Genomic DNA, 27,411 nt, shown 5'->3' with positions numbered 1-27,411 from the left:
TATTTTGAAATAGTTACTCTCTCCGTTGTCCAATGTAGATGAATTTTTCAAATATATGTGCAAATATATAAAAGATATAGTAGTTTTAGTGATAAAACAAACCATAACGAAAGTAAATGATAAGTATGTATTTTTTTTAATATGATAAATGGTTAAACGTAGATCTAAAAGTTAACTCCGTTAAAAAAAATCAAAGGGGTATATAAAGGTAGCGGCACTTCTCAACCATGAAATAAACCTAACGACTTAATGGTTAAAGATGGAGTTTCTCGGACCATAAAGAAAACTTCGTACATGATCCACACCATACCTTCCTGCCTAACCACGGCTGCACGGGCTTTGAAAAGAGATAGCAACTAGCAGGTGTGTGAGACAGTGCGGTGGCCTAAAAAAACTAATGACTATGTTCTCGTTTAACTATCTCAAAATATACTAGTAGTAATATACTAATATCGGGACATGTATAATTACCTCGTCCCATTGACATAGGGTTAAAATGTAAAATCATCACGAACACAAGCCCCATCATCTTTTTTACTTCTGCTTATGAGACAATTTAAAATTTTAATCTTAAATTTAGAGTTGATTTTGAGGTTGTTTCATCACTTAACTTTTAATTGTTCTAAAAAATTTATTCATAAATTATTTTTCATTTATAAATATGTCACTTGATTTATTTCTTAATTAAGCCAAAAGATAGACACTTAGATATTGTTGTAACAGTCGACTGATATGGCACTCGATAGTCCCCTGAAGGGCCAGGAAAGCATCTTCTTTGACCAAAATTTACACCTCAGCACTTCTTTCTTCCATTACCAATTTACCAGTTCGCAAGTACATACGCAAACAATGTTCACTCCCGCAACCAAACGAAACCTCATGGTATATTTTGAGATTAATCCGGTATAAAATGAATGTCCATTCGTTCTCAGCGAGCTAAAATTCATCAGCCCAAATGCATACAGAACTTGAGGGCCGATGGCAAAGGCATTAACAAGAAGAAAGAAGAAAAGATAAAAAGCCTACAATGAGAATGCCGGGTGCTTCCTTCTTTCCAGGAGCAGGGGACTTCAAAAACAAACACCGAGCTCTTCCTTTCCTAGCTGCAATTAGTGTCCGGGACAAGGGCTGGAAGGTGGATCAAGTTTACTAAAGGTGGGGGATGGCTGATCGGTAGCCAGTGTTCTTAGAATCTGAAATCTGGGTCGACATCCATTGCCCATGAAAATTTCGCAATGAGTGATTTGTTGAATATCTGTCAAGGGGAATAGACACAGTTAATGGCTAATAAAATAAGTAGTGTCAATTGGTTCAATCCTTTGATTTAATCTACTCTGCTCAGAATGCAATGACCATAAACTATTATCATTTCAAATCTACAGCATTTCAAGTCAGCTTTTTTGTACATTATGTTATAGTTGATCACTCCCCCTTAGTTGCAACAAGACTTATATATACCAATATTTTAAAAAATAAGTTGATAAGACAAGGGAACAGAATGCCACACCAAGCAAGATAAAATGAGGTGTAATATTATGAACTTTCCCAAGGCACAGCCATGCTATAGATCCATTCCACGTAAGAAAAATAAGGTGTTGTCAAAGAGCACTGGTACCTTCTCAATAGGTACTTCATGGCGTTTGCACCACGCAACAGTAATTCTGGGATCAAGGTAATTGATCTTTGAAGTTCCCAGTGCTACCGTCTTTAAATCCTCTTTAATCTTCTTATCCATCTCCATTTTCTCGATCTTGGTTTCAACCTGAGAAATCTTCTTTTCAAACCTGCAAGCAATTTTGGTAAGATTTCTCAACACTATTGATTTGCATACATAAAAAATTGATATCTATTTGTGATTGAGAAGTTACGCTTCAGGCGCCAAATTTCTTTTTGGTTTCCCATCTTTGTCATAGCCTAGAGACTTTCCTTTCTTCACTTTGCTCAAGTCTGCCTTCAATTCATCCCTTTGGGCCTAGAGAAAAGAAAAAACAAGAGTTAACAAGAACAGGGGCAAAAGAAATGAAAAGGTATAATGTGAGGCCAATCATTTGCAGTGAAACTCCAACCTTCAATTCATCAATCTTCTCATTCAATCTAGTCATCTGGGAGTCATGTGATTTTGAGACACTGCGCTGATGGTTACAGATTATGGCAACCTGAGCAAACAAGTATGGTTGCGATCAAGACAGGTGATGATAAAAGTGCTTCATTTTTTTCTGTTTTTTAAAGCAAAAGAAACAGACCTCTTTGTTGGCTCGTTGATAAACTGCAATCTTTTCAAGAAGAGTTCCATCTTCTGTTTCTTTGTGCAACTGTAATATCGTCATGGATAAATATATGTTTAGAATACAATATATTGTACAACAAGTTACACACATGAATCATAATGTACAGATTCAGATAATGCAATAATTGAAGATACAATATCTCTTCATAAATTGGCTAGCTACATATTTAATTAATGTTGACTTGAGCTTCAGGTAGACAGAAGTACAGAACACAGACATATATAATACTAAAATGTCTTAATCATGACAAACTTCAATTAATAACATCATACAGCAGCAGAAGTTCAAGCAAAAATGTGAAGTCCTCTTTGAACTTACAATATCATCCAAGGTGATTGAGGCATTATATGTACGGAACACTTTTGCAGTAAGCCCAGGCATCAAGTCCTTTAGATGAGCATTTAGCCTAGTTGTATCGAGCTTGTCAAAGAGATCGTCTCCTGGTTTCTTACCTAGAAATCCAAATTAAGAAAACAGAAGTGATTCCACTAGTCCAAGGTGATGAATGGAGGAAAAAAGGCAGTAGCATGGCAGAGAGATACCAGCACGGAATTCCTCAATTGCCTTGTATACAGGCAGTTCAACCTCTACAGTGTTGAAGTATCTTATAGAATCTTTACCAAGGAAGTCGAACTGTAAAGGTTATGGAACATCAGATATCATCTAATCAAGTTACATATGCAAGAATTTATTAATAACAAAGATCAATACCTGCAGGTTATTTGGAGGAACACAAGTAACATTATCAACCTTCAGTGTACAGCAACCAACAGTTTCAGCTTCGTCATCATCCTGAAAAGGATTTGTAGTAGTAGCTAAGAAAACAAACTCATAATGATGCATGTCAATGTAATTCAAAGCTAAATGCCTAAATGGTAAAAAAAAAAGAATGATGTTGAAGACTGTATGCTAACAAATATATATTTCAGCACAATATGCAAAATTATAGTAGTGAAAAGCCACAACAACAGAGCTAATAATAGATAGTCTTGAAGGCTTGAAGCAAAGCACTATTTTGCACAATGTATACGCCCATTCAGAACAGACGTTGAAACAAAAGGCACATATACCCTTTTCTGTCGGGAAAAAACATTGCTGTGCAAGCTGCAGTAATAGCAGAAGAATTTATGTACCAAATATGATGGGAACGAACCAAAATTATCAACAGAAAAGGTATAACCCAGGCTACCAGAAAACCACTTCATAAATGCCAATCAATAAGTTCAGATTAGAAAATACCTTCTCATTGCCTGCCCTAAGGGCTAGCTTATCTATAAGGTATGTCGCCACTGCAATTTGTTTCTTTGTCTTATCTTTACTTCTGAAGTCCTTTGTGTAAGTGTCACGAATTTTGTGTATATGATGCTGCAATGGACAAGCGGGAAGACAATTATTTATACGTGTAAACTCGAGATCTCCATGGCACACACAATGAACTTTCTCACCTTCAATTTTCGAGACTTCTCATACTTCTCTTTGTCACTTTGACCCTTTAATGCACTGCTTGCTGCCAAGAAAACATACTTGAAATCTTTTTGGCTTATTGGATCATTCCAAAAGGCCAACCATGTAACTGTGTTATCATGTTTGACTTCTTTCCAACTGCAGGACACATGACCAATAAGAGTGAGTACACACTAGCAACCTCTTCACAAATATATATTGCACGTCAGAGATGATTGGAAAATTTCCAGCAAACCTTTCTCCAGGTATCGGACACTCTGGGATTGGAGCCCCTTTTCCAATGTTTATTGTAATATCGCTTGGTTGAATGCGGCGTTTCAGTTTTCCCATCTAAAAGAATGTAATAAAAAAAAGCATTGAAATGATGTTGCTCACTTAAAACAGCATAACAAATACATGTTCTTAAAAAGTATTCATATATGCACCTTTGGATGCTCTCCACGTCCCCTGAACAAGCCAGGTGGTTCTACTCTGAAATTGCCAACCTGGAAGGAACAAAGTACTTTAACCCAGAATAATTGTATGCAAAATGAATCTAGTGTATCACAGGACATATCAGATACAACTGCTTTGTGTAAAAAAAATAAGAACATCAAGTCCGTCCTTCATGTCATGAAGGAAACTATGCCTAACACATTATAAAGCATTCTTGACATTTGCTACAAAATTATTCACGAAATTGAACACTAGGGTTTACCAAGCAATTGCTATATAATACGTAAAAACGTTTAACTAAAAAAACAAGAGAAGAATAGAGAACAAGAGAATATCTACAATTATTTGTTGAACCACATTCTCGCAGCACAAAGAAAAGCACCTTCTCTTTAACACCATCTACAACAGCCCACATGTACTTCTCCTCTTGTTTCAATTTCTCTTCCTTCACTGCTTTCTTCTCCTGCACAATAAGAATTTTAATGATGGATCACTTCCAGTGTCAGCTTATTATAGATTATCAATATGAAAACTAAATTCATGCAGGTTTGTTTTAAAGAGCTGTAAACAGATACCTCTGATGTCATCTGCTTCTTCTTCTCCTTCTCTCTTAGGTGCCATTCATAGATTGGGGTGAAATCACAAAGCTCAAATTTCTTGATGATATGGTTCTTACCAAGAATTTTTCTCCAATCAGTGAAGAAGTTGTCAATAAACGTTTGTTTGGATGCGTAATCAGTGTCTTTCATCACAGAAAACATAGTTGCAACCTGTGACGGAGAGCATTAGTAGAGGAACAATTATCTGGGAGCAAGATCTAATTCAGAAGAACCTGATTAAAGTACCACTCTAAATACAAATCAAAAGATGCAAATAAAAAGTAATAATCAGCCAATGGTCCATATATCACCTCTTCTTGTTCTGGTGTCAGATCAACAGGTTGCCCATTGTAAAGCATCTTGACACCATGAGGCTTGTATGGAGGGGGGAAAATAACACCATTGTGCACCAGGGTAGTCCATTTCTGTCCACCACCAGATCCAGGAGGGACCTTCATTGTCTTTGAGAACTGAGAATTTTTCATTGTTTTCTTTGTTTTCATTTTCTTGCTATCCTTCTTAAAAGATGAAGGATTCTTCTTTACAATATTCTTTGCAGGTGGCTTGCTTTTTGAAGACTCACCCATTTTCAGTCTTTGTGAAAGAGGTATATTGTCATTGTCATCTGCCTTGGATTCTCTTTTGACACTTGCAGACACAGAAACATCTGAAGGCCTTGCCTTCTTGAGAGCTGAAATTGATTGATTATTATTGTCAATTGGCCTTTTAATTGAATTTCGTGAAGTGTTCGTGTCATTGTTTGACACCTTGCTGGAAGAACTTGGTTTTAGATTTGCAGACTGAACCTTGTCCTTTGAACTTGAGATACTTGCAGATGCACTGCCAGTAACCTTTGAGAATCGGGCAGCCAATGGCTTCTCATCCTCTGAATCATCCGAAGCATTAGCACCACTTTTCAGAGTAGTTTTAGCTGGCAACCTCCTGGCCAGTGGTTTCTCGTCCTCAGAATCATCAGCAGGTTGCACAATTTTAGGTGTAACTTTCAGCACACTAGCCTTATTTGTACTGTTGGATGGTGTTTTTGTTGAGTTTATCTTGAGACTCAATGGTTTATTATCATCTGAATCATCTGCCGTCTCACTTCCAACAGCAGCTTTCTTAAAATTTTTATCCTCAACCTTTCTCCTTAATCCAATAGGCTTATGGTCATCTTCTGAGTCATCTGACTTATCTTCCACAAAAGGTCTTTTCAATTTACTCTTGTCCATAGCATTACTATTGTTGTTATGTTCTTTGGAACTGTTGAGCTGAACTGATCCCAAAGGTCGAGGGTTTGGAGTGCTTGACTGCGGCCTCTGTTGCAATGGCCTTGAAACACCAGTCAGCCCATTCCTCTGTTGACTGGAAGCAACAGATTTAGGGCTCCTAACAGATCCGACATTTCCTGATGAGCCTTCCGGCTTTGTGGGGGTGGGCCTGTTCTTCACAGAGGCACTTGACCTCTTGAAGGAAACTGGTCCTTCGTCGTCGTCATTGTCAAACATAACAGGATTGACAACAGCCATGGATTCCTTGCAGTGGCTGGTAGACAGAACAAATATGGCAAGTCAATCACACCTGCAAACAAAGTTAACTAACTCATGTAAGAAACATCAACATAGTATTACGACATTCCAACACAATGCGCGAGTGCAAATAAAATCGATCAGCCAAAGCAACCAGCGCGCAAATCTAATCACCGGAATGTCCTATTTCAAAGAAAACCATCACCAGAATAGAGCTACCACCACATCCCAACTCACGCAATCACACTTTGAGCCCTCCAACGCCGATACACCCCGCCACAAACACAGCCAAATTCAGCTCGTTCCTCAGCGACATCAAGCACCACAATCAAAATGACCGATGAGACCAACCAGCCAGCCAGCCAGCCCACCGCGCCCCCAACCCAACCCCCTCAGATCGGCCGCCCGGACGAAACGAAACGGCCGTCCTCCCCCTCCTCCTCCCCCCGATCCACCGCAAACATCCCCCATCGCGCAATCCCTAGGGCGTCGTCGCCCACCACCGCGGCACCCTCCCCGATCACGACACCCCTTCCGCGAACGGAGCCTCGAGGCAAAGGATAGAGAGGAGATACGCACCTGGGGAAGCGGGGCGCGACGTCGGCCCCCACCCCGGAGCGGCGGGGCGGGGTGGCCACCGTACGGATCCCGCCCGCGCAGCCCCTTCCCCGCTGCTGCGGCGACGGCGGCGGCGGCGCGAGGCTAGGGTTAGGGCAGAGCTTATCCGTGTCTCACTCTTCCTTCGCCTCTCCCTCTCCTGCCTCTCTCGCGCTCGTATTTCTATCGCCCGCTGTCTCCCCCTCGCCGTCCGACCCCTCCTCGCCCTTGCTTGCCTCGCGTTTTTCCCCCCACCTCTTCCAGAGGGAGGGGGGGTCGGGTCGAACGCTACGTGTGGGGCCCGCTTGCAGTGAGCGGCACGCGTCGCGTGGGGCCCGCTGGCAGAGGCGCCGGTGGGCCCCGCGTGCAGTGGCAGGGAGAGGAGGGGGGAGGACGGGATGCGTCGACGGAACGGAACGGAAGCCCGCACGCCGCCTCACGCGCCGCACGCGGGGTGGGGCCCGTTTGTCGGTGAGAGGGGATGTGTGGGTGGGGCCCAGGTGTCGGTGGGGGTGAGGGTGTGCGCTCTTGTGGATTGGGATAAGGTGAGGTGGGACCCACTGTTTTTTGAGGTGTTGGAAAACGGTGGGGATGAACCGGTAATTACGTGTATTTGGATTGGAAAGGTCTGGATTAGCGTGTATAATTGTCATCAGAAAACTCAACATGACGGATTGACGGTATCCCCTACTAACGATGAATTAACGAGTCGCTTATTTTGGTATGGCTTCCTTCCCCGCACCGGCGCCGCATACTTCTTTCTTATTGGCACAGCTTCCCCCGTCCTCGCGCCTCCGCACCATCAACTTTGTCCTCGCGTGTGCCGGCATCGCTCCTCTTGACCATTGTTTTTTATCCGTCGAGTTTGCCGCTGGCGCCGATCTCCATCCTTGCTGAAGAGGGCTTCATCGTCGTCGCCAATCTCCATCGTTACTCTCCCCTCTATCGGCTTCACCGCACTCCACCACGTCTTCGTGTTGTTTCATCGTGCGGTGTTGATGATAACAGTTGGTATCATCTCGTACTAACTGATACCAAGTAGTTGGTACCATCTGGTTTTATCTATGGTACTAGGTGATACGGGTATCATCTGATTTCATCTCCTACCAATTTAGTAATGAACTAAAACCATCTAGTATCATGTGATCCTTATGTTTAGTACCAGTATACATGACCATATTTTACATGGTATTATACATGACAACTATGTATAACGAGGTACCACAGCTAGGTAGCGGCACAAGGAGCGGTGGAGCGAGAAAGCGTACGTGGTAGCACAGAGGTGCGTGTCTACTTTGTTTCAACCACACGATAGCAGCCTACGTAGCTTATACCGTTTGTACGGTATTTCGTCCGACTACGGACTGAATTATTATTGGTATGTGGTACTTTGGATTAGCCTTTTTATGGATCTAATATTTTGGCCTATAAAAATTTTAGAATTGAGTCTAAAATAGAGTAACTGAAATTTTATAAAATTTTGAGTTAAATATATATAAGGGTTGAGGTGAACTTAAACCATCACCACCCCTAAGTCACACTTAATAATTCATGATCAGGGAAAAAAAGGAATTTTGAGCTCCAAATTAAATTATATTTGATGTTTATTTACGAAATCAGACCAGCTAAGCATATTCAACCATATTGATTAAACAGACTAGCACATTTTCTCGTTTAAGCCTAACATAATAAAAAATTACTACCACCAGTTTGCATGTGTGGTGTGTATGAATAGTTTTGAATATGTTAGGCTTAGCTGGTAAATATGATGAATAGTTTTGAATATGATGAACTAGTTTGCATGTGTGGTGTGTACGTCTTGTAATTGCAAGCGAGCCAGGACTCTTAAGAAAGAAGACATTTTTAGACCGCCTTCAACTCTGCACGTTAACATGGATGATTAGAAAAAGAAAGAAAAAGTTAAGAACATTATTAGGAGCCTATAAGTATGTTAATTATGGCCACTCTCATGGTATGCAAGGTTTTATCATGCGGTACTGATCGAAACAAGTTCTCTCAATGCAAAATTTCTTTCGATAACATATCACTTAAATGATCAATAGAAATGATTAAATATGTATCGATGAAACGAGTTACTCTTAGTAAACATTCAATCTAATTTTATAGTCTAAATAACTCTATACTACATGTTTCGTCCCTATAAAATTAACTCTTACGGAGTATCTCTCATTATTTTTATTTTTGTGTATTTGATATGCCCTTTAGTAAGATCAATACCTCTATAAAAGCTTAATTGAGGATGACAGAAGCAACTATCATCTGCAACTGCAGCTATCAGTTTGGTGTAATGGTGTTGCAATAAAAATAGCTTGTCGGTAAGCACCTCCCGACGTCGATGCAAGGAAAGCGATGACCTGCTGGAATTAGCGGTCATCAAATAAATTAGGTGGAAATAAACCGAATATTTTTCTATAAGCGCTCGAATAATAAACATGTTGGAGATGGCCCAAGAAGCAATATTTTCGGTCGAACACGACGCGTGCACTAATTAGTTACTCCCTGGGTAATTTAATACATTACATCGCTGATTTTTTCTATTACGTTCAATCATTTGTTTTATTCAAAAATCATTATATAAATATATAAAAGTTTAAGTTAAAATTAATACATCTGGTAATAAATTCAACCATAACAAATAAATAATTATTTTTAAATAAGATAAATAGTTAAACTTCTGTCAAAAAATTCAAAAGTGTCATGTATTAAAACATAGGGTGGTACAAAATTGTTAGTGTTGTATAAAAAAACAATAGAGAAAGGAATTAACTACGTAGCTAACTAAAGTAAACGTGGCATGTTGTAGGACTGACACTCTGTCCACTCAAAAATATAACACATCTTAGGTTTTATCTAACACTTACTATATTAGTATATCACAAAATTGATGCTATTCATTTTCAAAAATAGTTACTTATGATTATGATTTTGTATCACAAAAATAAAATTCTAGTGAAGCATTTTTTTTTCAAAATATTGTCCTAACGAAAGCTAATATGCTTTGTACTTTTTTTAAATGGAGGTTATATTGGCTATATTTTTTGGCAAGGTGATATGCTTCTGAGTGTAAGAACTCATTCCCTATTTTAAAAATGCATTGTCGAAGTAGCGATATTCAGTATTCAAGCCACGTAGAATAATTGGGTGCCAAGGGTATCCACGAATATGAGTACAAAAAATAGGGCACATATATTTATATTTGTTTGGTCCTTCGGAGCAGGTAATATCCTTAATCCATTTTATATTAACTATAAACGATGAAAACACACCAAGTAGCATGATCAAAAAGTGTCTTCCTAACCTAACCTACCAAGTAATCCTGCTAAGAAATTAGAAGTTATAGTCAACAACTTAGGTTACCTTGATATTTATAGTACTCGGGGACATAATCACCGTACACAGGGATATAACTGTTAAGTGTATTTTAATTATAACTTACATTTTTATACTTGTATTTTAATTATAATTTACATTTTTTATACTTGAATAGAAGTTTTGAATAAGATGAAACACATAAAAAAATTCAGGTATGTTATTTATTAAAATATCTAGAGAGCAGTAATTAATGTGGTCGATACAAACATGGTCTCCGAGTATACAAAACCACCCATACAAATCATACTATCGATCAACAACTTCCCGCACCTGTGAAATTGATCTAGTATGCTGCCTTTCTTCAACCTCCACAAATCTGACTTGTAATTGGAAAAAAAACTACTACACCCGTTTCATATGTAAGGCTTTATAGTTTTACCTAGATTCATCAATTAATAAATATACATAATTTATATATAATATCTATATAAATCTAAACAAGTCTAGAAAGTCTTACATTATTTTGCCTAGATTCATCAATTAATAAATATACATAATTTATATATAATATCTATATAAATCTAGACAATTTTAGAAAGTCTTATATTATGAAACGTAGAGTAACACAAATAACTCGACATTGCCCACACGTGGCCCCATGCCCCACGTGTCATTGTCTCCAATTTACACATCATTTTCCACTGCATATAGCAATGTAGAGTGAGCTAAATTTTCATAGATATAAATATATAATTGGTTTGACCATATCTCGAAAGCAAGAAAACCAAAAAAAGAACATAACCCAATGCCCATCCTCTATGTGCAGCACGTCTCAATCGATGATCCTGCTGGACCTCGTTGGTATCGAAACACCGAAGTAGGAGCCTTGGGATCAACAAACAAAGCCACAGTTCAATGACCAGTCTACCCCTGCTACCCTTATTGAGGATAGGCAACTTTTCTTTTGTGCTCCCTCCGATCATTTTTCTAGCCTAGATTCATATAGATGTTATTGTATCTAGATATATATATATATAAATTATATATATTTATTAATTGATGAATTTAGTCAAAACTATAAAATTTTATAATATGAAACGAAGACAGTAGGATTTAAGTTTCTTCCATTTCCTGTTTTTCTTATGGATCCTTTGATTTGTAGGAAGAAAGACATGAATATTTATCATAGATTACATTCTATGCACAATTTAATAGGAAAGTAAGCATGATGTTAGAGCTACCCGAAACTTTTCTTTGCTTAATTTTTTCTGTGTTACAGTCAAATGGCATATCTCCTCATTTTCTTGTTTTCCAAATCTAAGTAGCATCGTAAAAATTATGTTCATGTGTTTTCCTATCCCGTGTTTCAAAAGGCCCTATAGTGTCATGAAAGATTGTTTGATGAGCTTAGCTTGGCATTTTTGGATATCGGCCTTTTATTGGTTAGAAACTAGAGCCATATTTTCACATCATAAACTAAATATTTCTACTGTTTAAAGGACTTATAATTCTCACTAAACTTATATTAGACAACAATTATTTATTACTCCATCCGTTTCATAATGTAAAATATTTTACTTTTTTACTTGTAACTTTTGATCATTCGTCTTATTTAAAAAATTATAGAAATAAAATTATAGAAATATCATTTATTTTATTTGTGACTTACTTTATTATCAAAAAGAACTTTAAAGCACAACTTGTCTTTTTTATATTTATATTAAATTTTTGAATAAGACGAACAATCAAACATTATAACAAAAAAAATCAAACATATTATATTATGAAATGGAGATAGTAAGAGATTTATATGCTCCGGACGACATGAAAAGGATGCGAATTTGCATTATATGGCCATTCTCAGGACTAAGTGCTTTGATGGGTGATTAAGACTAGGAAAATGCTACCACATCATTAAGTGTTCTATCTAATAGCTTTATGATTCGATGAAAGTCACTCATATAGGTGCAAACAAAGTTGTTGGGTTGTCATTGCCACTAAAATTAGTGAGTAGCAAGCTTAAACCTCATTAGTTTTTTATGCCTTGTCAAGGGCTAATATTGGGGTTAATTTAATGTGGCAAGAGAAAACCTAAGCAAGAGAATGACCTAAGGGTTTTCTATGGAGAAAAAAGTTTTTCTATAAATTCAAAATTCATCGGTTCAATTCATACTTTCTTTCTATATTTAAAAAAAATCAAAGAAAACTTTAAGGAACACTTGTATAAGAATAATTGAGACATAAACAGATAACCATTAAAAACTTAGCGACATATAACCATAGAATACCTCGTAAACAATTCAAGGTTCAGAACACATAGGTTTTACGGGGAACCATTCAGCTCTTCCAAAATTCTCGGGTCTTATCTTTTCACTTTTGTTAATGCTTATAAGTCAAAATTTAAATTTTTAACCTTAAATTCGGAGTTGATTTTGATGTTTTTCATTAGTTTATTTTCAGTATTTTGCTTTTAGATCACTAAAGACATATATAAAAATGTTTTATTAAAAAATTACTTTCCATTTGTGGAAATGTCATTTTTTTTCCATGAAAAAGCAGATGGACGAGAATACTCGTGGCATTTCTTGAAACCGAATATGTGTTAAAAACTCTCAAATTATTGTGATTTGTGAGGGCAAAATAGTCATACCACTTTGACTCTACTATATTCATTGAAATCTTCTTCCACTCCCCCCCTCACTCTCCCGCAGTAGCACCTCCGATCCCCCCCCCCCCCACCTCCAATGGCGCTCTCCATCTCCGCACCGACCTCCTCCTCCCTCCTGCCGGCCTCCTTCCAGGTGCGCGCACGCTCTCCCGCTCCTCCTCTCCCCAGAGAGTTCTCATTGGCCCGATCTGGCCGCCCCTCGCGCCCGCTTCACCGTCTGTCTGCTTGCTTGCTTCAGGTCGGCAGGCGGAGCTCGTGGGCGGCGAGGTCGTCGGCCAAGCCCGTGGCCCCTGGCCTCCGGAGGCCGGCTGTCGCGGCTCGTGTGGCCGCCGGTGGCAACGCCCCGTCGTCCTCCTCCGTGGGAGGTGCTGGCCTGGCCGGCCGTGGCCGTCGTCTCTCGACTCGTCTTCGCTGGCTTCTCTTTGTGATTCGGTTCGCTGATTTGCTCATCTTGGTTGGTTGCAGAGGTGGTTACTGAGCTTGATGCCGTGGCTAGCTTCAGCGAGATCGTGCCGGACACCGTCGTGTTCGATGACTTCGAGAAGTAATACTTGGCTAAGTTGCCTCCTTGATCTTATAGTTCCACATTCAATTCGGCTGGCTGATCTTATGGTCATAGGTTTGCGCTGTTAATTCAATTCCAGGTTTGCGCCGACCGCCGCCACGGTGAGCTCGTCGCTGCTGCTTGGCATTGCTGGCCTCCCTGATACTAAGTTCAAGGTGAGGTGCTGTTCAAAATGAAGTTTTTGGTGTTGCTCAAAATTGAAAAAAAAAGGGAGAAAAAGTGAAGTGAAGCACGCACTGATAACAAGGATAAATTTTGGTTTTTTTATTTTTATAGAGTGCGATAGATACGGCGTTGGCAGACGGTGAATGTAACACCTTGGAGAAGCCCAATGACCGGATGTCCTGTTTTCTTACCAAGGTTCATGCTGCATTTCAGTTTCGATATTGGCAGTTCTGTTAATCGGATAGGTTGAGCATGAAGAAATTTGGCAGGCCCTGGCAAATGTTGGAGCTGAGTTGGCTCATCTAGTCCCTGGTCGGGTGTCGACAGAAATAGACGCACGGTTGGCTTATGATACCCAAGGAATTATCCAGAGGGTATGAGCTTATTCGTTCTTTTTGTTGTTCATCTTGCTTACATGAAATATTTATCCCTAGATCTGCAGTTTCAGTTCCATGAAAATGATTTGATATGCATATGTTCAGGTTCATGAACTGTTGAAGCTGTACAATGACCATGATGTCTCATCAGAACGTCTTCTATTCAAAATTCCTGCGACATGGCAAGTAAGTAGATACTGCACAGTAGTTGGCAAGTTGGCTGGTTGGTACCTTCTGTCATTCCATCTTTGTAATCATCTTGTTTACTAGTAGGGTATAGAGGCCTCAAGGTTGCTTGAATCTGAAGGGATTCAAACACATTTAACGTTTGTATACAGGTAATATACCATATACTTGGCCTAATTTTATCACAGCACTATTTCTTGTTGTGGGGAAATTGTGTAGATGTTTATTTTCCTCAATTTTTTTTATATGGATCTGGGTGCTTGCCTGCTTGGCAGTATTTATTTTTGCCCTCTAAACAATCTTTTAAGTATTAAAATACTTAGATAAGTATAACTGTATAAGGATTAAGGAAGCTAGTCAAGATTGCTTGTTATCTTCATGCATCACTTTTTAATGATTGATCCATTACATTGTAAGTACGCACTTTGGTTTTATGTTAGCACAATGAGAGGTTTTCTGTTGAATCTACCTAGTGAGATTGTAATGACTCAAGGGATTACTGTGAATAACAAGCTTATCTCTAAAGAACCTGCACTACTGCAGCTTCATAAAGCCAAACATACTTTTGCAATTTACGTAAGATGTGCTGTTGGAGAGAGAATTGTTTATCTCGGACTGCAAGATGTGTAACTCATCTAGTAGTTAATAACTGAGACCTTATAATCATCTTTTTTTGTGGCTGATCATTCTTCTTCAGTTTTGCCCAAGCATCAGCTGCAGCGCAAGCTGGTGCATCTGTTGTACAAATCTTTGTGGGACGTGTTCGGGTAAATTCATCAGACCCTTCTTTTCATGGGCTTATGCTAAACCAAAAAATGTTATGCTGACCACAAACTATGCAGGATTGGGCAAGGACTCACTCTGGTGACCCAGAGATTGATGATGCTTTAAAGAAAGGAGAAGATGCTGGGCTTGCTTTGGTTAGTATTATATCACCTTTTAATTTATATTTTTTCTAGAGAATTCTGTCCATGTGAGCCAATGTGTAGGTACCGGAGCCACATTTTGAAAATTGAGACCTGACTATTTTGAGTCAATGTGGACATGAAACATGCTTGGATTGATTTTAGGACTCAGCATATTTTAAATTCCATTTGGTCTCATCAGTTTTTAGCAGATCATGTATTCATCTGGCATGCTGCCCATGTTACAGTGTAATTAGCAACATTCATGTAACTGAACAATTAGCATCAGTTATTAAGGCTATAATTAATAAGGGGACTAAGAATGCAGAACAGTACGTGTATCAAGCGATAATGTTAGATGAGGAACATAACACTTTCAATTTTACATACTCCGTATTTGCGTGTTGCTTACATTTTCTGCGAGTGTACAACTATTTAGTTTTCATATAATTCTAAATTGTGATGCAGGCAAAGAAAGTGTATGCCTACATTCACAAAAATGGGTACAAAACAAAGCTGATGGCCGCTGCCATACGCAACAAGCAAGATGTCTTTAGCCTCCTGGGGTATGTCTCTGATACTTAAATTTCATAGATGGTAGATCTGGATTGATGTCCTATTAGTGGTTTGGAACTAACATTTCTGAAATGTAGGATTGATTACATCATTGCACCTCTGAAGATATTGCAGTCCCTGGAGGAATGTGTCACTGATACTGATGTGAAGTATGGTTATGTCCCAAGGTTGACTCCCGTTCTTGGCAAGACGTACAACTTCACCGAAGAGGAGGTTCACTCACCTATCCTGGCTGTGCCCGAGTTAACATATATGAATTATATTCAACCAGCAATTGAATCTTTAATAATATATGGCCATTGACAAGCATGCATTGAGTAACTCTACCCAGCTACCCACTGTAGTGGTCCTATCAGCTGATGTTTTATCTAAAATATATAGGATCTTCACTTGGCATATGCATTTTCACTACTGGAGAGATGAACCAAGGATAATACATTTGGAGTGTACCAATCGAATGTTGGGTACTTTTATAGATCACCTACGCATTCAGAAAAAAGTATATGTTGAAACTCATAGTAGGTGCAATCATGATAGACAAAATGAGCTGAATTGCCTGCATGGTGAAAGAATTGTTTGAAAAACTTCCAGAACTAAACAATCAATTCATTGGCATCCTTCAGGCTAACTGATTATATTTTTGGTCTTAATATGGTACTTTCGTGCTAACAGTTCGTGTTTTCAATGATACTATGAATGCAGCTTGTGAAGTGGGACCAATTGAGTCTAGCAGCTGCAATGGGGCCAGCTGCAGAAGAACTACTTGCTTCTGGGTTGGAAGGATATGTGAACCAAGCACGGCGTGTGGAGGAACTCTTTGGGAAGATCTGGCCTCCTCCAAATGTTTGAACACACTCTATGATGAGGACCCGACCATATGCAACAAGGCTTTAGTCCAAAAGAATAATAACAACAGGCACAGATACGGCTGGCCAGCATTTGCTCATTTGCTTCAAAAAACACTCCTCTTGCCTGTCTGTGTCTGTACTTTGTAGTTTTCTAGATGACATGTCAAGAACATCTTTGTTTCCCTTAAAATGCTCTGCTGGATTGTTCGAGACTCTGAACTGAATCATCAGAGTTAGTTATCACTATGCCTTTTGTAAAAAGATGGCTGCCATCAGCTAGTACTGTGAATCCCCATTTTCAGCAAAATGGAAAAAAAACTGCTGATGAGTGAAATCGAATATCAAGGTTGCTCTCACTTTTGATGATAATTTGATGTTCCCTGCCATGGACTTGTGACTGTAAAAGAATCCTGTCATTACAGATGCCAATAAATTTCATCCTGGAAGCTGGAGCAATTCAGATGCCATTACCTGAAAATTATCCACTCCAAACTGCTATCTGGGATGTGAGTTCTGGTTCGAAAAGGATGCTGGTTAGCTCAGTAATCACACTGATGGCATGAACTTATGTTCTTGACATGCAATTATCATTAACATATATATTTATACCAAATTAGCAGACATTGGAAACGTTTCGGTGGTTTGAGCAAGATCAGGTGGAAAGGCCGGTTGTTCACGCTTATGCAGTGATGATGACGTCAGCATTTAGAAAGAAAAAAATGTTTCAAAATAACGCAGTACTCCATCTCTTTCGTATTATAAGTGGTTTGATCCTACTTAGATTTATTTATGGATCAATGAATATGTTTATATATGTATTTAGATTTATTAATCCATCCGATAAAACATTAAAAATGTTTGTTGTTTAAGACCAGATTTGGTCAAGTTCCGACATGCAATATCTTGTCCTAAACCAGCAATAATTTCTTGAATGCTTAGTTTAAATATAAAATAAATAATACATATAGATTTTTCTCGAAAAGTATTATCATAATATCATAAGCTTATTAGATTTTATAATTTTATGTTGACTCAAAATTGCTCGTCGGAATTTTAGAAGTTGGATCAAATATTGTCCTAAACGACAAATATATTTTACCAGAGGAAGTAGTAGTTGTAAGAATATAGAAAGACTAAAAAAAATCTTATAATGTGAAATAAAGGTAATAGAAAATAAACTAGCTATCCTCTACAATCCAATGTCCAATTTTTTTTATCTTGTTTGTAATCTTGCATATATGATATTGCAGAGTAACAAATTAGTAATACCCTATTGTGTACAGAATTAAAGATTATTTATAAAAAGAACTTAATGGCTTAACGGTTGCCACTAGATATGGTCTTCAATGTTGTCTATTATCAAAGGAAAACACTTCATGTTCATCTTTTAAATAAAATTACCAATGGACACATATCCCCATGATCACATTGGAGGTTTCAGCCATATTTAAGATAGATTAAGTCATTTAGTGGCATATACAGAAGTTGGTCCCGAGATAATCCACAAAATTCTAGCATATGATCAATATATGTTAAAAAGGAAAAAAATCCTTTCGTAAGAAAAAAAAAAGAAAAACAACTCACTTATTAATGTATCAGAACATAGTTTTAATCATTATACACTTGTATTTATATTGTCATATTACATTTATGGTGTTTAAGAAAATGTTTAAATTGGATCACCTATACTAAAAATCCTATATTAAAAATCCTAGATATGCTATTAAAGCAATGATGAGATTAACGAAGTCACGATAGTCGCTAGTAGTCGACCGATATGACCTAACAGCGAAATAGAAAAAAAATCCAAGATTTGTCATTATAATTTTGCTAAATTAGAGATATGCCATCCTCAACGAGATATCTATGACATATCTCTAACTTTGCAAAATTATAATGACACTATTAAAATTTACACTAATAGTAGCCATATATAAGTTCCGGTATAAGTCTACTACTTGAACCTTAATGGACATATTCCAACACAAAAGGCCTAAACAGCTAAACCATACGCATGCTGAGTTTGCAAAACTCCCACATTAATTGATGAACACATCCATTGCTGATATGTCCTTGCATTATGCGCAAGACTTGCATAACCATATAACTTAATTAGGTTTAACCATAACCCATAGCTCTTCATCGAACCCCTGCACTTTGGCAACACATCACATGGTTAATTCACTTGAAGCAAGTATATATCTAGGCATAGTTTGTGTAGAATTTGGCTACCCATCCGTTCAAAAATATAAAAATTGCTATGATTCAAATTGTACACGATACTTTAAGCATTCCTGCATTTATTCCCATAATTCTCATCAAATCAATAATTTCTAACCCAATCAGAAACTTGGAAAGAAAATCTAAACCATCCAAAATTCAAAAATTCACCACCGCAGTGACAAAGGGTAATTTTTTCGATCCCACATTAATATTCTATAAACAGCCTAAAGATGCTTTTATTTTGGAACTGAGGGAATAGTTCAAATCAAGATATTCCATATATCTGATTATTAACACTGTAATACTCCATTCGTCCCAAAAATATTTGAAGTTTTAGATCTAATAACAAGTATTAAAAAGTTTAGTGAAATTAAAGATATAAAGAGTGTGATTGGATGAGTTGAGAAAAATATATAAATAACTCTAATGGTGAAAGCTTATGATTGTATAAAAAGAAAAATATAGATTTAGTAGTTGTTACCCCCCCTCTGTTGCAAAATAAGCTAATGTTTGCCTCTTCGTCTTATTTTATTTTTTTATAATTAATATTTTTATTGTTACTAGATGATAAAACATGAATAGTACTTTACACGTGACTAATTTTTTAAATTTCTTTATAATTTTTCTAATAAGACGGATGATCAAACATTAAACAATGACAAAAAAATCATTTTAGCACAGAGGTCGTATATTTTACGACCAAGGTAGTACCATGCAACTTGTAGCCTCACCATGCAGCAATACGTTAACCAGTCCATATGCCCATTGGCTAGATTAATAGGAGGCGTACAAGTGCATAAGTTCCCCTTCATCTGTCGCAAAACGTGAAATGTTTTAATTTTGTTTGAAATCAAACTTCCCTAATTTTAATCAAGCTTATAAAATATTATTAACATATGCAAATACCAAATAAATGCGCTATTACAATATATGCTATATATATTTAATGAAACTAATTTAATGGTATAAATATTTATAGTTTTTATAAATTTGACTAATATTAAAGAAGTTTGACTTGAAAACAACTAAATTAACTTAAATTTTGGAACAAAGCAAGTGCGTTATCGTAGAACACGTAAAACATTGCATGTATATTCACTCATCCCTAATAATCACTTAGGTCACCACTTAGCCGGCTTAACTACTTACGAGTACATCATACTTCTAGAGCTCGGAGTATATTTTATAAAACACTTTATATATATTTAGAGGTTTCTTTGAGAAACCAAACAAATCCATTCAATAAGTTTTTAGTCACTAAAACTTAATTGATAATGTGCTAATAACTTATCTCATTTTACGTGAAAAAAAATGTCGAGCCAACCTCTGAATCGAACACAATCTTAGAAAAATCCACAATTAACAGATCCCAGGCATAAACACCTATTATTACAGCTGTTATACTCAACTCTACTTTATTATTTCTGAAACCTGTAAACATTTTTCTTTAAAAAAATAAAAAAAATACTGTAGGAGCTGTCAATTTAGTAAGTAGCATTTTGGAAGTAAATTAAAGCTCCTCCAAAACTTCCTTTTTATAACACACTCACAAATCACAAATGGTAAAAATGGCTCATCTTTCCTCTGCCCTTTGCTGCCTTCCCTTCCTTTTGTCCTTCTCTCCTCTTCCACTTTTTTTTTCTACTTGAAAACCCCACACAAACTCTAGAGAGGGAGAGAGACCAAAACCTCTCTCTGCACCAGAGGAGAGAGAGAGAGAGGGAGGTGGTAGGATGGCGGCGCCGGTTGCGGCGGCGGTGGTGGTGGTGGTCACGGCCGTCGCGGCGGCGGCGGCGGCCGCGTCCGCCGGCGAGCCGACGCGCGAGGTGCGGTGGGATGTCGGGTACATGACGGTGGCGCCGCTCGGCGTCTCGCAGAAGGTGGGGTTTAGAGCCAGAGGAGAGAGCAGCACGCTGCTGCGGCCATGGCAGCAGCCAAAAAGTTTCTTCCGAGATTTTCGGCCACCCTTGTCTGATTTTATTTCTTCCTGTTCTTCGCGGTTTCCATCCGAAAAATTTCTCCATGTTCTTCGCGGTTCCCATCGATCCTGCGCGAGTTCGAACCGAAAAAAGACCCTTTTTTTGCGTGGGTTTGTGGTTCGTTTGATGAATTTTGGGGTTAAAAATGCTTCCTTTTTTCTCTTCCGGTTTGCGTGGGCAGTTTCGATCGCACGATCTCGTCTCGTCGTGGCCGTTTCGGTTCTGTCTCTTACTTGTTCTTGCAGGGGCTGTAATAATCACAGACACCGTAACCGCATTTCCTGCTAAAATAAATCTGATGCTACAAAGATTGCAAATTTATCGTCGACAAATAAAAAATTCAATATTACGTAGAAAACAGAGGAAAAGAATAATCCAGTCTCTTATGGGTTGGATTTCTGCTTCTGTTTCTAAACCTGCATGGTTCTTCCTTCTTGTGGTTTCTTTTCATCTGTGATTCCTTTTTTTTTTTTGGGGTTGATTTTGATCCATTTTGAGATTTGCAAAGAGAAAAGTTGTTTATTTTGGCACTTATGGAGGCAATTTTGTTATGTGCAAGAATTGTTTTCTGATGGCATCTATGCAAATACTTGATTATTTTCAGGTGATTGCGATAAACAACCAGTTCCCGGGCCCACTCCTGAACGTGACAACCAACTGGAACGTGAGGGTGAACGTCCGAAACAACCTGGATGAGCCCCTCCTCCTCACCTGGTAGTACTTGCTACTCCTGCATTTCAATTGCATAATCCAAAATTAATAAAACAAGCTGGAGCATGTCATTTTGTTGAGAATTTGTTTAATTTTCTCTATTAATGAAATGTGCACCTTGTTTTAAGTTTCAGTTTCTGCTTCTATTGGACTAACCATCACATTTATAGTTGGATCTTAGCTGTATACTTCCATTCTATGGGGCCTATTCTTGGGCATTATATTAGGCATGCATGCTGCATCTGGGGCATTTATGGGCTAAATTGGTGTGTCATGTATCCATATATGCTTATGGTATATTGAGAATGTGATATAGGATAGGCACATAGCTGCACTTATCCATAGCTTTTCCCATTTCTCAAGTTCTTTTGTTCACAATGCTCAGTATCATCGATTCATTATCTTGACAACTTAATACAGCACTATTTTCCATTTTATTGTATTGCAATTTTTCAAACAAAAATTCAATTCAGTTCAATACATGAATTCCTATTACATTCTTTTTTTGACAAAAAAAAATCCATTTCAGGTCAATACATGAATTCTTGACTTACTAGCAGTCGCATCGTTTTACTTTAATAAGTGAAAACCGCTTATTAACAATTAAATAATTTATGGTTAAAACTTTTATATATGTGTTTTTAGCGATCTAAAGTAAATGTTGGAAAATATATTACGATGAAAAACCCCAAATCAACTCTAAATATAAGTTTTAAAAATTAAAATTTAGCTTATAACTATATGCATAAGTGAAAATGATGAGACTATATTAGTAGCCTACTATACAATTTACAGTATCTTATACAGTTGTACCCGATCTTTGTCGCACTTTGTAACTTAACAAGAAGGTTGTAAATGTTAAGCTACACACAACACAACATGCAAAATGCCAAGTTCAGCAGGGTGTTATTTGCAAGTTGTCCTTTTCAAAAGTGTGGCTAGGCTAGGCCACCTGCAGCAATGGGTGAGCCATTGGCGCCAAATTTTCTCTGCAATGGAGAGAGCTCATGGCATTCATTCATTCATGGCAGGGATGGGATCCAGATGAGGATGAACTCATGGCAGGACGGCGTCGCCGGCACCAACTGCCCGATCCCTCCCGGGTGGAACTGGACCTACCAGTTCCAGCTCAAGGACCAGATCGGCAGCTTCTTCTACTTCCCTTCGCTTGGCCTCCAGCGAGCCGCCGGCGGGTTCGGCCCGGTCACCGTCAACAACCGCGCCGTCGTGCCCGTCCCCTTCGGCCACCCCGACGGCGACGTCACCTTGTTCATCGGGGACTGGTACACCGAGAGCCACGTCGTAAGCTCCGAGCTCTCTCCAGCTGTTGGTGTCTGCAGTTTAGCTGACAGTGCCAGTGTTCATAGATAGTCTGGGAGATCTAATGGATTGCTTTCTTGATCTCTCAACTGGCATAGTGATCGATCTTTATTGGTTTGTGTTGCAAAGATGGTCAAATGGACACATAGATATGTGTGGAATGATACTTGGAGCTTTACTTTCTGAAGAGAATTGTAGTGTTTCATCATAGGTTCATTTCTAAACATGTTATGAGACCCTGACCTGATTTACAAGAACTGGAACACAGTAAAAAATAGTGGCATGATTTAATTTATGAAGATATTTATGTCTGTTCTTCCTTCAATGTGAGAAAATATCTCTGTGCAATGAAGGAACTGAGGAAAATGCTAGATGATGGCAAGGATCTCGGGATACCAGATGGAATTCTGATTAATGGGAAAGGCCCTTACCAATATGACAACACATTGGTTCCAGAGGGTCTTCAACATGAAATTGTTGGAGTTGAGCCAGGTAAGCTGTCTCTTTGAGCATACTTTGTTTCTCCTCATATTTGCAATTGTTTATACGTGACACTCTGACCTATCATTAGTTTTCTGCGATTGCATCAGTTGATTCCTTAGTAACCTGTACTTGCAAATATCCAGTTTTTTTTTAACAGTGGATACAAGTGCTAAACATTCTCGATATGCACTCAAAATTTGGAAAACTAAAGAATCATACTTCCATGGAAAAAAAACATCATATCTAACACCGTGCACAGTTATTAATCACAAATAATTGAAAGACTGCCTTTATCAATTCTGCTATTTTGTAGTTGCAAAGGGCAGATTTTTCAACGTCTGGATATCTAGCTGCATTTACATACATATATTTGGACGTTTAAAAGGATGCATATGATTGATCAGCTATCAGGACTACTGCAAAAATCCCCATCAGTCATGCCAACTATAACGCTCTGACAATCTGTTCTTGAAAAATATTCCATCTAATTGTGACAGGCAAAACATATCGCTTCCGTGTGCACAATGTCGGCACCTCAACTAGCCTAAACTTCAGAATCCAGAGTCACAACATGCTTCTAGTAGAGGCTGAAGGAACCTACACTCTTCAGCAGAATTACACCAACCTGGACATCCATGTGGGACAGTCATACTCCTTCTTGGTGACCATGGACCAAAATGCAAGCACTGACTACTACATTGTGGCGAGCCCAAGGTTCGTCGCGAACGAGCCTCGCTGGCGCGATGTCACTGGTGTGGCCATCCTGCAGTACTCAAACTCCAAAGGAAGAGCTTCTGGCCCCCTCCCTGATGCTCCAAATGATGTCTATTACAAGTCCTATTCCATGGACCAAGCCAAGTCTGTCAGGTCAGTTTTGATCACTGGAGAGTAGTATTGTGCTCTTTACTCCTTAGTCTTTACTTACAATATCCTTGCATTATTAGTAACTATGATGCTACTGATTGTAAGCATCATTTAATTTTAATGATGTGTCTAATTTTCAGTGGCTATATCACAAAAGAGCATTTTTCCCATCCTTAAGGAGGTACCACTGTTTTCTATGTAAGATACTAAGAGGTACTAAATTTTATATAGAAAACAGTAGTACCTCTTTGTACCTTCTCAAAGATGATAAAATTGTTCATCATAACGAAATGTTCTACGTGAGCATTTTTCCCATACTTAAGAAGGTACCACTGTTTTCTTTGTAAAATTTAGTATCTTCTAGTATCTACCAAATTTTATATAGGAAACAGTAGTATCTCTTGGTACTTTTTCAATGATGGTAAAATTGCTTATCATAAAAACGAAATGTTCTACGTGAGTATTTTTCTCATCCTTAAGGAGGTACCACTGTTTTCTATATAAAATTTGGTATCTTCTAGTATTTAAGATACTAAGAGATAGAAAATAGTAGTACCTCCTGATACCTTCTCAAGGATGGTAAAATTGCTCGTTCTACATTGATAACCATTGCAATTGTGTTTTGTTTTTTTCAGAATGAATACGACTTCTGGTGCTGCACGTCCAAATCCGCAGGGGTCATTCCACTATGGCTCCATCAACATCACCCAGACCTTCGTTCTGAAGAACGAGTTGCCCTTGCGCATCAATGGGAAGCTTCGGAGGACGGTGAACAGGATCTCGTACTCATCCCCGGAGACTCCACTGAGGCTTGCTGATCTCCACAACCTGACTGGAGTGTACAAGGCTGACTTCCCCACAGTGCCAAGCAATGCACCACCACGGATGGCCTCATCTGCGCTGAACGCGTCGTACAAGGGCTTCCTCGAGATCGTCTTTCAGAACAATGACACCGATGTTCAGACCTACCATCTGGATGGTTACTCATTCTTTGTTGTTGGGTAGGTGATGAAAAACCAAAATAGCTTCCTTCATCATGTAATCATTTTGTGAATTTCAGGCTAATCATCTACACTACCGTGTTGAATTTTCAGGATGGATTATGGTGAGTGGACACCAGATTGCAGGGGCCGGTACAACAACTGGGATGCTGTCTTTCGCAGCACTACTCAGGTACACAACTTCTTAAAGAAAATATGGTCATGAAAAAGCTGTATATATACCTCAGACATATATGCAACCTTGAACATTCTGAACAATGCAGCATTTTGCACTGTGAACAGGTTTTCCCTGGAGGGTGGACTGCAGTTCTTGTCTCCCTCGACAATGTTGGCATCTGGAATCTCCGGTCCGAGAAGCTGGATAACTGGTACAATGGGCAGGAGGTCTATGTCAAAGTGGCTGATCCACTGGGATACAACATCACCGAAATGATCAAGCCAGATAATGCATTGTACTGTGGTCTACTGAAAGACCTGCAGAAGTAAGTTTCAGCTGAACATGTCTTGTCTTCTCTTTGGTCCAGTGATATTACTTCCGTCCTAATATAACTGCATTTGTGAATTTCCATGTCTATTGTTTGACTGTTCGTCTTATTTAATAAAATATAAAAAATTATAAAACAGTGTCACACATAAAGTACTATTTATATTTTATCATCTAATAACAATTAAATACTAATCGTAATTTTTTTGAAAACATGACGGATGATCAAATGATGAATATAGATAGTACAAAATTACGCTTACTGTGAAACAGAGTGAGTAGTGCATTATATTCTTGACCACTTATATTGAATTCTGAAAAATCTTGCAGGCCACAGATTCACCAGGTAAGCAACAAGTCATCCGCACAAGCTGCAGATCGGCGGAGCGCAAGAGTTCTTGCAATGGTGTTGCTGATAGTTGCAGCTGTGATTTTCAGTTAAACTTGTTTGAATCAGAGGATATCTTTTAGTTAGTCTCTGTGGGTGATAGAAATCCAGATTGGTAATGCCAATTATACAGTTTACTATAATATCTGAGAAATTTTCCCCTATGGTAGTGATCATTGTTCTTTGAGTAACAGAACAACTTGAAAGGCTGTCTGTGTGAAGTGCAAAAGTTGGATTCTACAAATGAAAAAAAAGGTCAATTAACCTATGGGTTTTGTTCTCAATGTCTTTCACCTGAGATAGCATGTATGCAGGTTTTACCTTATTACCTGATCAAAGAGCCTGTCTGGAGGAGCTTCTCTCAGCTATAGTTTTTTTCAAAAACTGTTTCTGTCTGAAGTTGCTTTAAATGGTCTACAGAATTTATAGTTACAAATTTTGAAAATGAACTAAGAATTCAGAAGTTGGAGAAGCTAGATTTAGAAGCTTTTCTAGATTATCAAAAACTGACTATCAAACAGCTGCTTCTTAAAAATTCATTGATTTGTTATAGGATAGCAAGCGCATGCAATATGCTCACGTAACGAACAACCCTCTTCTCTCACCTCATTGAAGATGGTACATACCAGATGATTTTGCTTGCGTGGTAATATATAGATGGGTGGTGTTAAAAGTGTTGTTTTATAAAATTTGACATGTAGCTATCTATATAATTATAAAAAGGAGTAATGATTTTTCAAAAAAATGTCTGTTGTCTGTGAGCACAAGACTAGCGAGTGGGTCGCACATAGCCTGCGCCGTCATGTGTGCGTTGCTCGAGTAGGCCTCGTGCGATCGTCCGTATCACTTGAGTGGGCTGCGCACGAACGCAGAGCCAACCTCGCCATAGAGGGCCTGCGCGCCGTTGTGACTTGTGCGGAAGCGCAAGACCTGACTGATTTTAGAGTTGGTTTTGTCTTGCGAGAGGATTTGACACTACCTATGAACTCGAGGTGATGTATAGCTCACAGAAAGCGAGCCAATCTAAGCTACTGTCAAGTTATTAATTCACACTTAGCGATATATCTCTACTGTAATACTAATACCACATTAATCAACCTATCCAAGTTAAGAGCAGCCAGACTAGAGGATACAGAGCAGACTATGATTATACAGTCAACCAAACACACACTATATGTATGTATACATACTAAAATATTGTTGACAGTGATTTTGTATATATACTCCTTTTGCTTTTCTTAGTTTAATGTTGTTGTTTTTTAAGTCTATATTTAAATTTTTTTTTATGTTTCGGTTCTCCTAGTCTTGGACTTATAAGTAATACTAAAGCCTTGTTTAGTTCCCAAATTTTTTTCCTAAAAACATCACATCAAATCTTTGGACATCTAAATAAAGCATTAAACATAGATAAACAAAAAACTAATTG

General features: G+C 38.3%; 3 protein-coding genes across 3 annotated transcripts; 2 read left to right on the top strand and 1 right to left on the bottom strand.

Annotated features, from left to right (window-relative positions):
• Positions 1–859: 859 nt before the first annotated feature.
• LOC102714032 (DNA topoisomerase 1 beta-like) lies at positions 860–7,131 on the bottom strand. Its single transcript, XM_040526680.1, has 16 exons — positions 6,892–7,131; positions 5,098–6,364; positions 4,763–4,957; positions 4,570–4,650; positions 4,178–4,237; positions 3,988–4,082; positions 3,734–3,890; positions 3,528–3,653; positions 3,000–3,080; positions 2,831–2,921; positions 2,607–2,740; positions 2,244–2,312; positions 2,067–2,156; positions 1,869–1,972; positions 1,616–1,784; positions 860–1,255 (listed from the first exon to the last, which is right to left on the bottom strand). The coding sequence occupies exons 2-16, from the start codon at positions 6,310–6,312 to the stop codon at positions 1,187–1,189; spliced, it is 2,736 nt and encodes a 911-aa protein (XP_040382614.1). The 5' UTR covers positions 6,313–6,364; positions 6,892–7,131; the 3' UTR covers positions 860–1,186.
• Positions 7,132–12,976: 5,845 nt separating this feature from the next.
• LOC102721760 (transaldolase) lies at positions 12,977–16,877 on the top strand. The gene is made up of 13 exons (XM_040527254.1): positions 12,977–13,043; positions 13,149–13,275; positions 13,376–13,454; positions 13,555–13,630; positions 13,752–13,835; positions 13,910–14,014; positions 14,123–14,203; positions 14,291–14,355; positions 14,901–14,970; positions 15,046–15,123; positions 15,577–15,674; positions 15,762–15,897; positions 16,387–16,877. Exons 1-13 carry the CDS (start codon positions 12,987–12,989, stop codon positions 16,531–16,533), a joined length of 1,203 nt encoding a protein of 400 aa, XP_040383188.1. The 5' UTR covers positions 12,977–12,986; the 3' UTR covers positions 16,534–16,877.
• Positions 16,878–20,341: 3,464 nt separating this feature from the next.
• On the top strand, positions 20,342–26,267 carry LOC102721472 (monocopper oxidase-like protein SKU5). Its single transcript, XM_006659779.3, has 9 exons — positions 20,342–20,635; positions 21,339–21,448; positions 22,477–22,747; positions 23,119–23,257; positions 23,746–24,115; positions 24,748–25,113; positions 25,207–25,285; positions 25,396–25,595; positions 25,928–26,267. The coding sequence occupies exons 1-9, from the start codon at positions 20,489–20,491 to the stop codon at positions 26,037–26,039; spliced, it is 1,794 nt and encodes a 597-aa protein (XP_006659842.2). The 5' UTR covers positions 20,342–20,488; the 3' UTR covers positions 26,040–26,267.
• The last annotated feature ends 1,144 nt before the right edge of the window (positions 26,268–27,411 follow it).

This window comes from Oryza brachyantha, chromosome 8 (assembly GCF_000231095.2).
Source record: "Oryza brachyantha chromosome 8, ObraRS2, whole genome shotgun sequence".
Lineage (NCBI taxonomy): Eukaryota > Viridiplantae > Streptophyta > Magnoliopsida > Poales > Poaceae > Oryza > Oryza brachyantha.
The sequence above is the reverse complement of the archived record's forward strand: the minus strand, read 5'-3'. Positions and strand labels throughout refer to the sequence as shown.

What these genes read in the sequence shown, in the direction of transcription:
- LOC102714032 (XM_040526680.1), bottom strand. Translation starts at nt 6,312, where the DNA reads ATGGCTGTTGTCAATCCTGTTATGTTTGACAATGACGACGACGAAGGA. An exon ending in AATTGAGGAATTCCGTGCTG is followed by an intron (nt 2,741 to 2,830) that starts GTATCTCTCTGC and finishes TTGGATTTCTAG; the next exon opens with GTAAGAAACCAGGAGACGAT. An exon ending in CAATCACCTTGGATGATATT is followed by an intron (nt 2,313 to 2,606) that starts GTAAGTTCAAAG and finishes ACGATATTACAG; the next exon opens with TTGCACAAAGAAACAGAAGA.
- LOC102721760 (XM_040527254.1), top strand. Translation starts at nt 12,987, where the DNA reads ATGGCGCTCTCCATCTCCGCACCGACCTCCTCCTCCCTCCTGCCGGCC. An exon ending in TCCCTGATACTAAGTTCAAG is followed by an intron (nt 13,631 to 13,751) that starts GTGAGGTGCTGT and finishes TTATTTTTATAG; the next exon opens with AGTGCGATAGATACGGCGTT. An exon ending in TCTTTGTGGGACGTGTTCGG is followed by an intron (nt 14,971 to 15,045) that starts GTAAATTCATCA and finishes CAAACTATGCAG; the next exon opens with GATTGGGCAAGGACTCACTC.
- LOC102721472 (XM_006659779.3), top strand. Translation starts at nt 20,489, where the DNA reads ATGGCGGCGCCGGTTGCGGCGGCGGTGGTGGTGGTGGTCACGGCCGTC. An exon ending in CGCTCGGCGTCTCGCAGAAG is followed by an intron (nt 20,636 to 21,338) that starts GTGGGGTTTAGA and finishes GATTATTTTCAG; the next exon opens with GTGATTGCGATAAACAACCA. An exon ending in TCTTTCGCAGCACTACTCAG is followed by an intron (nt 25,286 to 25,395) that starts GTACACAACTTC and finishes CACTGTGAACAG; the next exon opens with GTTTTCCCTGGAGGGTGGAC.